Here is an 11,689-nt window from a genome sequence, read left to right on the forward strand (position 1 = left end):
AGTACTAATTTGTAAAATAATAAATAAATAATAAACAACATTTGGTTTCAGCAAGTTATCGTGGGATATCACACCTCTGGATTTTTTTCTTTGGGGTGTTTGCCAGAGAGCAGCTTTGAGTATGATCGAGCCTTTTTGATCACCCTCACTAAAAATCGAGCACAAGCGAACGCCACACTCGGCTACTATGTGTTCGATCGAGATGCACACCCAACAGCTGCTTTGAGTACGAACGAGTCTGTTCGATCACCGTCGCTATAAATTGAGCACAAACGAACACCACACTCGGACACCCGCAACTAACCCGAAAATTTGTGTAACAATGAAGCGGACGCCCGAACATTGCGATAAAATGCAGAACAACAATGAAATTTACGCTGAAGATAACTGGGGCCAATATGTTCCAACAAAGCATACGAAAATGTTGTTGCTTTGTGCTTGTGCATACGCAATGAAAAAATTTGAAGCGAAGTAGACAAAAATGTTTGTGCATCTGCCCCGTAGCGAATGTCATGCATTAGTCACCTAAGAGTCTTGTACGGAAAAGTTACGTCTTAAATGACGTTGGACTCCGTTTGTATGGAAGTCGTTCATGACTTTTTCATATAAATGGTAATTTCGTCGTTGATGTCATCTGCATGACTTGGTTATGCAAGCGACAGTATCTTGCAATGGAATTTTTATAAGTGACCGCTGCAAGACATTGTCTCTTATAAGTCTTTGATAGGAGTACACCTGCATGACATTGTCACCAGTGTCATTGTCAGCTATATGTCGTTTAGGATTCACAGCAAGTGTGACGGTGTCACTAAATCCTCATTAGTGACGATGTCACCGGTGACCATTTCCCTACTGGGTATTTCGTATAGTTTCGCGTGGAATGCTGTGTGTGTATATATGTATTAGAACACAGCCTAAACCCAAGAATGATAGAATACAAGATTGCGCCGATCAGAGAGGATTTTTGAGAATAACTTTTGTGTGACGTCACACTGGTGCAATTGCGAGAGAGAAATGCCAAAACGTGAGCAAGAATGGAAGAAGAAGAAAAAATGTTGCAAGGAAAACGTAAACAAGTTGCACAAGTGTGACGTCATGCAAACAACGATTCTGTCAAATTCGTTAAGAGAGGAATAGCGGTCCGAGATCGGCGCAACCTTTGTATTCTCTCAATCGTGGCCTAAAGCTATGTAGGTACATAAGTACTTTTACAAAAAAAAAATGTGCACCTAGTGCATATGGCTTTGACATTGCCGATCTACACACATTTAATACCTACATGGATGTAGGCGTCTTCATGTCNTATTATTCTATGTTATAATATATGTTATGTCCGAGTCATTTGAAGGTTATACTTCGACTGCTTTATTCGTAATTCAGAGACGGATATATATACATATTGTACCAAGGTAACGGAATGCATACATATGAGTAAATACATAATGTTAATTGAGGGGAATATAAAAGTATGTACTGTTTAAATAGCTGAACATCTTCAAGTGCATTAACACCTCTCTCCCCCCTAAATTTTAAATGTTCTTCATCGGTATGTTTACAAATAAATTCAATAACTTACACCGATATTTCTACAAGCTGCATTATTTCAAATTGCTTAAATTTAGCATAGTGTGTTTGGCTTAAAACTAAACTTTGTTGGTTGTTTTTATTGTCGTAGGCGGGTTGGTATTTTGCGTTGTCGCTGCGAACGTCGCAGTGGTTGTTGTTGTTGTGTCGTTTCAGTTGCTGGTGTCTGCTTAACTTCGGTCACATTTGGATTTGCGGCTTTTGTAACCAGGCTCAGCCGTCACTGTGGGTTTCGGAATAGGTAATGCGTTGATTGATTGCCTTGAAAACGCTGGCGGATTTTCGCGTGGTGTGTTTGTCTCCGGCGTCTCTGTGTTGTTAGTTACCTGTTCTCCGTTTGCTGTTGTTGTTTGCTCACTGTGGGCTACTACTCCCGATCTCCTCACTTGATCGGCATGCCTTGTCCATATGCGACCGTCATCGAGTCTCACGTTGTAGTGTAAATCGCCTTTACACGATTCGACCACTCCGAATCGCCACTTCCTCTTTGAGAGATAATCGCGTACTGCTACTCGATCACCGCTCATCATTCGTTTTTGCGTTGGCTTCATTGCTTGATTGTTGTTTATTTGGTTATTCTGCGGCAGAAGTAAGTCCAATCTGGATTGAATCTGCCTGCCTAGCATAAGCATCGACGGTGACTTGTTTGTTGCTGGGTGAATGGTACGCCTGTATGCTAATAAAATTTTTGATAATTCCGCTTTCAATGAGTCTGCTGTGCATTTTGCTGCAATTAATTTGTGTTTGATGGTTTGTACATAACGTTCAGCTTGGCCGTTTGTAGCTGGATGGTATGGCGCACCTTGTTTGTGGGCAATGCCGTTGCACTTCAAAAAATGTTGGAACTCACTCGAATTAAATTGCCGCCCATGATCACTCACCATAATGTTCGGGATACCAAATTGCGAAAATATTTCCCGACATTTTTCAATGGTGGTTTCTGTATTCATATTAGGCGTTACGTGTACTTCAGGCCACTTGCTGTAGGCATCGATAAGTACGAACAAATATTTGCCCATTATCGGGCCGGCATAATCTATATGGACCCGTTCAAACGCTTTAGTAGGCGTTTTCCAAGTGTGGCCTGGTGGCTCCTTTTTTGGATTGGGTCTTGTGGTTTGACACGGTACACATTTCTGTACTAGCTCTTCAATGTGTTTGTCTAATTGGTTCCACCAAACATAAGCTCTGGCTAGACTTTTCATTCGAACTATGCCGAAGTGTGCTGTATGCAATTCGTCCAGTACTCTTTGCCTAAGACTCCTAGGGATATACGCACGTATTCCCCGCAAGATACAACCATTGTGTAGTGTGAACTCATGTTGGTCAATGTCAAAACGGTCTTTTGGTTCGCAGATTCGGCCGTATCTCAAACCTTCTAGCAAGGATTTAATCGATTTATCCGCCTTTGTTTCTCGTTGGAGATCGGTGACGGTTATTGGTAAATTATCCAACAATTCTTCTTCCACCATGTACACCTCCTCTGTGCATTTGTGTTCCTCTATGGTTGGCAGCCTTGACAGCGCATCTGCATTAGCGTTGTCTTTCGAACGCTTGCATTTGATAACGTAATCGTACTGTTCAAACAATAATGCATAATGTTGCATACGAGTTGCTGAGTGGGTTGGTATCCCCTTACTTGGTGAAAATATTTGCGAAATTGCCCGATTATCTGTAACGAGAGTGAACTTTCTGCCGTACAGGTATTGGTAAAACTTACGTATCCCAAATATGATTGCATAGGCTTCTTTGTCCAGTTGTGAATAGCGCTGTTGTACTTTGTTCAGCGTTTGTGAAGCGAATTGTATCGGCCTTTCCGAACCATCGCCATACGTGTGACTCAATATTGCGCCGACTCCAATTGGGCTGGCATCAACGGCCAAGGTGACTGGTAACTTCGGATCATAATGTGTGAGTATGATGTCCGATTGCATATATTTTTTAATTTCTTCGAATGCCTTCATACATTTGTTATCGAAAATGAACTCTACGCTGTTTTGCAGTAGCCGATTAATAGGGTATACTATGTCACTTAGATTTCGCACAAATCTGCCGTAATAATTCACGAGGCCCATAAAGGCTCTAACCTCCTCTCGGTTAGTAGGCACTTTCATGTCTTGGATCGCCTGGATCTTACTTTTCATTCGCCGAATGCCCTCTTTGCTGATAATGTAGCCACAGTATTCTATGCTATCTTTGAAGAATTCAGATTTTTCGAGATTCACCCGCATGTTGCACCGATCGAGTCTGCTGAGGACTTCTTCAACGCGTCGTAGGTGCATACCATCGTCTGATGCCGTGATCTTAATATCGTCTAAAAATACTGACACCCCGGGGATACCGCTTAGTAATTGTTCCATTACACGTTGCCATTTTGCCGGAGCGCTTGCGATTCCGTACATCATTCGTGTGGGTTCGTATAACCCCTTATGCGTGCTTAGTGTGAGTAAATGTCGGTCTTCCGGGTGGATTTCTAATTGCAAATATGCTGTAGACAAGTCAATTTTTGAAAACTTTTGCCCTCCAGCCATCTTGCTAAAAAGTTCATCCACTGTTGGCAAAGGATGCTCGTCGACTAGTAATACTGGATTAAGGGTTACCTTATAGTCGCCGCATATTCGTATATTGCCACCTTTCTTGCGTACTACAACGATCGGTGTGGCCCACTCACTTGTTTCCACCTTCTTAAGAAGTCCCTCCGCAACTTGTTCGTCTAGTTGACGCTCTACGGCTTCCAATAAAGGAAAAGGCACTCGTCTGTGTTTAACGAATTTCGGTGTTGTATTTGGTTTTACGTACAGTCGAGCCTGTAAATCGCGAATTTTCCCCGTAGTTTTGGAAAACAAATTGGGAAATCTTTTAAGCAAGTTTTCTATTTTGCACGTTTTGCTACTATCTTCAATTTGGTTAATACGCGACACGGTGTACGTTTCACTGCTCAGTATATCGTTCCAGTCGACTTTTATTTCACGCAGCCATTCCCGGCCCAGAAGTGGTCTACGATCTGATCTCACGATATACAATTTTAGCATTTTATCACTCAACTTGTCCGCAACGCGTACCCAAATGTAACCTAAACATTCCAAAGGTGTGCCACAATAACTCACAAGCTGTATTTTAGCTTCTTTTAATTGCGATTTTGCGAAGTTTCTTTTGGCATCTTCCAAGTTGATTATCGAAACAGGGGACCCTGTGTCCACTTCAAACGAAATTTGCACATTATTCACTGACAGTTTGCATTCGATCTTTCTACCTATGTTGTGCACTTCGCCATATATTTCCACTTTGAACAATTCTTCGACCAATGTGGTTTTGTCTTCGCTTATTTGGTTCACACGCTTCTTTTGCATTTTCTGTTTAAAGCACATTTTCTTAAGATGCCCTTTTTTATTACAAAAGTGACAGGTGAAATCTTTGTATTTGCATTTGTCTGCAAGGTGCGCGTTATTGCCACATCGAAAACATTTTTTTATATCTTCTTTCGGCTTCTCGTTTTTCTCTCTCTTCTCTGACTTTTTCTTTCCCAAAACTTTAATCACGCTCTCCTTGTCGTTCCCCCCTTGTAACTCTTCACCTCCTTTTTCTGCCAATTCATATGCCGTAGCCATACTTATGGCCTCAGTAAGGCCCAATGACTTCTTTTTCAATAAATTACTTTGAATGTTCTTATCTAGCAAACCAAATACGAACTGATTTCGTAAAGCTTTTTCCAGGTGCGTACCAAAATTACAATTTACCGCCAATCGTCGCATTGTCACTGCAAACTCCGTACACGTTTCGCCTGCTTTTTGCTTGCGCATGTTAAAACGAAAATTTTCCAAAATTTCGTTAGGTGTTGGGTCGAAGTGCTCGTGTAGTATTTCTATTATTTGCTCGTATGTCTTCTCTTCTGGCTTCTGGGGCATGATCTTATCGCACAATAAGTTGTATGTGTCTGACCCCATAAGATGAAGAAGCAATTTTGCATGTTTGGTCTCCTCGCATTCGTATAATTCTAACGCGGTTTTGAAACGCTCAGCCCAACGTGACCAAGAAGTTTTATTCGCGTCGAAGGGCTCAAAATTAAAAAATGTAGTTGAAGCCATTGCTTTTACTTTACGTGCCGGAACGTGAGTCGTTTTCACTCTTCGCCAAAAATTGTTATGTCCGAGTCATTTGAAGGTTATACTTCGACTGCTTTATTCGTAATTCAGAGACGGATATATATACATATTGTACCAAGGTAACGGAATGCATACATATGAGTAAATACATAATGTTAAATGAGGGGAATATAAAAGTATGTACTGTTTCAATAGCTGAACATCTTCAAGTGCATTAGCATAACGATTCATAACATTGCAATAACATAACAATGTCGCATTTTGTATGAGCAAAAATATAAGAAATGGTAAAATGTACCCTTAAACAGTAGTATCCAGCATAAAGCATTGTATGAGAAATATATGGTTGATTTCAACTGTTTAAACAAGTTTTTATATAATAAATACTTAATGGGTTTTGAAAATAACATCAAATCTAATCTCAAAGCATTTTGGTCCTTTATCAACTCAAAGCGTGCCTCCTCGGTTTTTCCAAATTCCTTGCAGTATGGAGGGAAGCGAATATGTTCGTAGATTTTTTCAAATCGAACTTTGTTAATGAGTGTCCACTGAGTAGTGAGTCCACCTGCAACAACACTTCCACTTCTTTAGATTTTGGATCTCTGCTCTTATCAGAAGATGATATTTCTTATGGAATACGAAGCTTAACAAATTCCAAAAAAGCGGACGTGCATCAAATATCGTCTTTTTTTCTCAAGCAATGCGTTTCGTCGATTTCGGAACCACTGCTACTTTTATTCAATTTATCATTAAAGTTAGGTCTTTTTCTGGATGAATGGAAAATCACTTCTGTGTCCCCCGTTTTTAAAGCAGGTAACAAAAGTGACATCTCAAACTATCGCCCTATCGCTAAGCTTCCTATTATTGCAAAATTATTCGAAAAGATTATTAGTAACAAACTTTCTTTTGCTATAAAACAATTAATATCCCCTTGTCAACATGGGTTTGTACCTGGGCGCTCAACCGTCAGTAACTTAACTGTTTTTTCAAATTATTGTCTTCCTTCGTTTGCAGCTGGTTGCCAAGTTGATGTCATCTACACTGATATTTCAAAAGCTTTTGATCGTGTATCCCACAATCTACTTCTTAAGAAGCTAAATCTTTTTGGTTTTCACTCAAGCTTTTTGTCTTGGATCAAGTCCTATCTCTCAAATAGAATAAATAAAGTTGTTGTTGATGGTGTTAGCTCATACCCCTACATTGCAATATCAGGAGTTCCGCAAGGGAGCATATTAGGTCCTTTGTTTTTTGTTATTGTCATGAATGATTCCAGTGCCTGTTTTAGATATTGTAATTATTTGTTATACGCAGATGACCTAAAAGTTTTTAAGAAAATTGAATGTTCTTCTGATATTGGGGTCCTTCAATTTGACCTTAATAAATTTTTTGATTGGTGTTTTAATAATAAGTTGTCAATAAATATAAATAAATGTGTTACTAGATCAGCTGATTTTGTGTATGTGTTTCGCCTCACGGCTTATGTCAAATTTAAAAATTTTGATTGAATTTCCACACACACTCTTACAGATTTTGACAGTTTATGCCGCCAAAGCAAAAACAAAATACATGTAAGTTTTTGTTTTTGTACTCCTGCTATCACCTTATATAAATTCGCCTTGTTCTGTAACTTACTGTAAGTCTCGGTCTCCGTTGCTGTCGTCGTATACTATTTCAAATGTTGTCTTAAACTCTAGCTCCAGATTTAAGGATTTAGATGTTGTATTTGATTCATCTTTCTCTTTTGTTGAACATCTAAACTATATCATCCCCAAAGCATTCGCCTCTCTAGCATTCATTAAACGTAATAGTGAACAATTCAAAGACCCTTATACAAGAAAGATTTTATATTCTGCCTTTGTTAGATCTAAACTTGAATATGCCTCTCTCATATGGAACCCTACCTATGAAATTCACCATAAGAGGATAGAACGGGTTCAGAAAAGCTTTTTAAAATTCGGTCTAGCCCAAATTAGGTTTGAAGACCCTTCTCCTCCATATATTTCGCGTTGCAAACTTATAAGCCTACATACACTTCGCAGTAGACGGATTATTTCTGGCCTAATGTTCCTACATGATGTTTTGAGTGGAGCAATTGACTGCCCTGCCCTTTTAGATCTCATTAAACTTAATGCTCCAATGAGAATGCTTCGTCAACAGGATTTGTTTGCGATTGATTTCTGTAAAACCAAATATGCTCTAAATCAACCAATTATTAGGGTAATGAGTGAGTTCAATGCTTTATGTAAAGACAATAATGTCAACATATTCGCTAATCGCATGGAATTAAAAAAAAATATTATTTACTCTTTATTCGTAAATTTTAAATTTATTAATTGTTGTTATTTAGTCTGTAAGATTTTGTAAATCATAGACTCGAAATAAATAAATAAAATTAGTACTGGATTTACTGGATAGTGCGTACGCGAACAGGGCTATTAACCGATCTGGGCAGGGTAGTTTTGGCCGCTACAACAACAATGTAACCCTCATATCTTCATATCTTCTTTTGAACATCACCTTAATAGATATTCTACCTGAATCCGCAATAAATAATATTAAAACTTTTTTAAAGACACGTTTATGACACAATTTTATTTTATTTATACCTGAATTCCCAAATGTAAAAACTCAAAGCATCGGTATTTTTTTATTTTTAAACAACATCAGCCTTATTCTGTATCACGAACGATAGGCAAAACGAACGATTCGTCTGCAGAAAGGATTAAACAAGGGGTTCCACAAGGTGGTGTTCTCTCCCCCTTACTATTTAACTTCTACATCTCGAAACTTCCTCAACCACCTGAGAGGAGTTTCCCTGATCTCATACGCTGACGAATGCTCGATTTTGGCTTCCGGGAATGGAATTGATGACCTCTGCTCAAAAGTGAACGACTATCTCTCCAGCCTTTCTCGCTTCTTCACTGCAAGGAGCCTAACACTCTCCCCAACGAAATCAACGGCGACCCTCTTCACCACCTGGACGAAGGAGGTCAGGCTAGAGTTGGGTATACACGTCGACGGCACACCAATACCGACTGTAAACAACCCAAAAATCTTAGGAGTCACCTTCGATAGCCTGCTTTCCTTCTCCAGCACACAACCGCAATTGTCAACAAAGTACAGAGCCGCAACAAGGTCCTCAAGTCGCTCGCCGGCAGCACTTGGGGCAAAGACAAAGAAAGTTGCTGGCAACATACAAGGCAATTGGCCGGCCGGTTCTAAACTATGCTGCGCCAGTTTGGACGCCGGGGACTACCTGGACGCAGTGGACGAAGCTACAGACTTGTCAGAACGCCGCACTCCGGACAGCGACTGGGTGCCTTCTGATGACGCCTGAGCACCACCTGCACAGCGAGGCCCAAGTGCTCCCCGTCAGGGAACACAACAAAATGCTCTGTAAGCAATTTCTGGTGGGGTGTCACAGAAGTGAACACCCTAACAGACTGTTGCTTCAGGAGGAGCCTCCGCCCAGGCACGTCAGGGGGCACCTATTCATGTACAAGGACGCAGTCCAACAGTACATAGACCAACCTTTGGACTCGACGACATACAGACAAGCCATAAACGACATTCATAGAGAGTCAGTTACCTACTACCTCGACTCTCGACCTATGAATGCCGTAATACGAGCCCAATCACCACCTGTGGAAGAGACGGAGCTTCAACTGCCACGAGAGACCCGCGTTACCCTGGCTCAATTGCGGTCTGGATACTGTAGCCGCCTTAACAGCTACCTGTCCAGACTCGACCCCAATATCCCCAATGAGTGCCCGGCATGTGGAGAGTCCCCCTACGACACCAACCACCTCTTTACATGCCAGCTCAATCCGACTCAACTAACACCCCTCTCCCTCTGGTCCGAACCCATTGAAACAGCTCGTTTCCTGGGCCTCCCGTTAGTTGAGCTCGACGACAATGATTGAACGTAGACCCGAAAATGGCGGGGCTTAGTAGTGCCGCTACAACAACAACAACAACAACAACATTCGTCTGCAGACGACAACCTCTCTGATTGCGATTTTAAACTCTATCGGTCGTCTTCGGGCGGTATTATCACTTGCGAAGCGAATGATTTTGGCGAAGCGAACGGTTTGCCGAAGCGAATTAAGGGGCAGAGAAGGCATTAAAAGTGTTCGCGATGGAAGAACTTCCACAAGCTGGTAAAAAAGAACACTCTTAATGCATATTTAAGTTGCGTCCGCCAATCCATTCGCTTCGTCAAACCGTTCGCTTCGCCAAATTCATCCGCTTCGCAAGTGATAATACCGCCCTTTCTTTTCATACATTACGTTGCAATGGCCTCGGTTGCGTTTAAACCGGCTAAAATGATGCCGCCGGAAAACCCGACAACCCTAACGGCCTTGTCCCTGTGGACAAACCCCACAGAAGCTGCACGCTTCCTAGGGTTGCCGTTAGTGGAACTTGACGACAACGACTGAGATACCAACCGTCCTGGGCGGGGTTGTTGTAGCCGCTACAACAACAACAACATGCCGCCGCACTAATTTTTGAAGCACTCCTCTGCAGACGAATCGTTCGTGTTGCCTATCGTTCGTGATACAGAATAAGGCTGCAGATGGAATTGTTCAGTACTCGCAACATTTGGGTGCTAATTTCAAGCTCGAAATTTAAGTGTTATTTTTTAGGAATAAGAGACTGATGCTCTTGTATTTTAACATTATACATATTTACATATAGTTACATATAAATATTCCATTATATATAAGATAGCTTTCATTTCCATACGTATATATATATGCATCTGAATTGATCATTTTTGTTCTGCGTACAAATTTTCTTGGTCAGCTATACACATAAGCGCCAATTTGATATCGGACCGTTTTTTTACGCTCTCTTCGCGTAGTACATCACATTCTTTAGTTAGAATTTTCACCTTGAAATTAGAAAATTTTAATGCCTCCGCGAGCGTGAATTGGACAAAATAACCTTTACCCATATCGACCAATACTAAGTCATCTGGGTTATTTACTTTAGCTTCCATAAATATATTGCCCCCAATATCTGCAAGGTGATAAAGATTATAGCAAAGGTGAAAAAGATCTTTGTAGAATTAATAGCTACTCATTTGTGTCTTAAAGGAACCATCTCATTCGGATTTTGGCAGCGAGCGTGCGTGGGTCGTGCGCGTCTTTTCTTATAGTTATTTGTGCGTGTACCGTTTTGACTTTTTGACTAGTTGGCTTTTGTGACCCCGTGTATCAAACTTAATTCGAGTATGTTTCGTTTTATAAAATAATTTAATCTGGGGAAGCATTCTTTTTGGATTGGTGAGTAGCCTTGGCATTTTGTGCACCTTTTCTCTGTGTTTTTTAAAAAAAAAGTTTTGTGGTAGAAAAAAGAAAAAAGTGCCGCTAACGGCACTTAAAAAAGTAAAGGTCAGGATGGCGTCGCCGACTCCATGGTCGGTGGCGTCTAGGGATGACCAAAATGAGTATGAAAGTGACGAAATTGACTTTAAAAAACCTAAAATTGTTAGCAACGAAAGTGTTTCTGGATTTTATGAGCTTACTCCTGGTGGTGGGCTTGTAAAATTACAGGAGAAAAATGAAAATGTGCTTAGTGAAAAAATAACGGAACCTCAAGACAGTAATCGCATGGTTGTAGAAGCCGAAGCAGGGGACAGTATCTGTACTGTAAAGTCAAGTGCCTTAGATACAGCTAGTTCGAATAGCTTAAAAAAAGTACAGTTTGAGTCTGTGGTATACCCACAAAACTTTAAAGGGGAAATCTTTGTATTGGTTGACTCGTCAGCTAATACACTGATGGCCAACGAAAAAATGACGACTGGTTTGACCTTATTCGGTCAAATTAAGGATTTGCGAATAAAAGATATGGACTTGATAACTGCTATTGGCAGAACCCTATATAAAATTACTTTTAAAAATACTTTTGCGGCTAACAATTTTGTTTGTGACAATCGAGTAATCAAAAGAAATCTAAGGCCTTTCATTCCAAGAACCACCTTGGAAATCTATGGTGTG

At 40.6% G+C, this 11,689-nt stretch overlaps 2 protein-coding genes across 4 annotated transcripts; both read right to left on the bottom strand.

Annotated features, from left to right (window-relative positions):
• Positions 1–2,465: 2,465 nt before the first annotated feature.
• Positions 2,466–4,934, bottom strand: LOC108379153 (uncharacterized protein K02A2.6-like; the record flags this gene model as incomplete). Its single annotated transcript, XM_017635476.1, has 2 exons — positions 3,305–4,934; positions 2,466–3,256 (listed from the first exon to the last, which is right to left on the bottom strand). Coding segments are annotated over exons 1-2 (2,421 nt in total), but the record flags the coding sequence as incomplete, so codon positions are not given.
• Positions 4,935–10,320: 5,386 nt separating this feature from the next.
• Positions 10,321–10,926, bottom strand: Uxt (Uxt prefoldin-like subunit). 3 transcript variants are annotated; one of them, XR_001849470.1, is made up of 3 exons: positions 10,770–10,926; positions 10,641–10,709; positions 10,321–10,581 (listed from the first exon to the last, which is right to left on the bottom strand). XR_001849470.1 is itself a non-coding variant. In XM_017635478.1 (3 exons), the coding sequence occupies exons 1-3, from the start codon at positions 10,771–10,773 to the stop codon at positions 10,459–10,461; spliced, it is 192 nt and encodes a 63-aa protein (XP_017490967.1). In that variant the 5' UTR covers positions 10,774–10,920; the 3' UTR covers positions 10,321–10,458. The 3 variants fall into 3 exon arrangements, 2 of the variants coding, with proteins under 2 accessions (XP_017490967.1, XP_017490966.1); XM_017635478.1 differs by having other exon boundaries at positions 10,645–10,709; positions 10,770–10,920; XM_017635477.1 differs by having other exon boundaries at positions 10,321–10,709; positions 10,770–10,904.
• Positions 10,927–11,689: the final 763 nt, after the last annotated feature.

This window comes from Rhagoletis zephyria, unplaced genomic scaffold (genome assembly GCF_001687245.7).
Source record: "Rhagoletis zephyria isolate East Lansing unplaced genomic scaffold, Rhagoletis_zephyria_1.1 Rzeph_scaffold_15723, whole genome shotgun sequence".
Lineage (NCBI taxonomy): Eukaryota > Metazoa > Arthropoda > Insecta > Diptera > Tephritidae > Rhagoletis > Rhagoletis zephyria.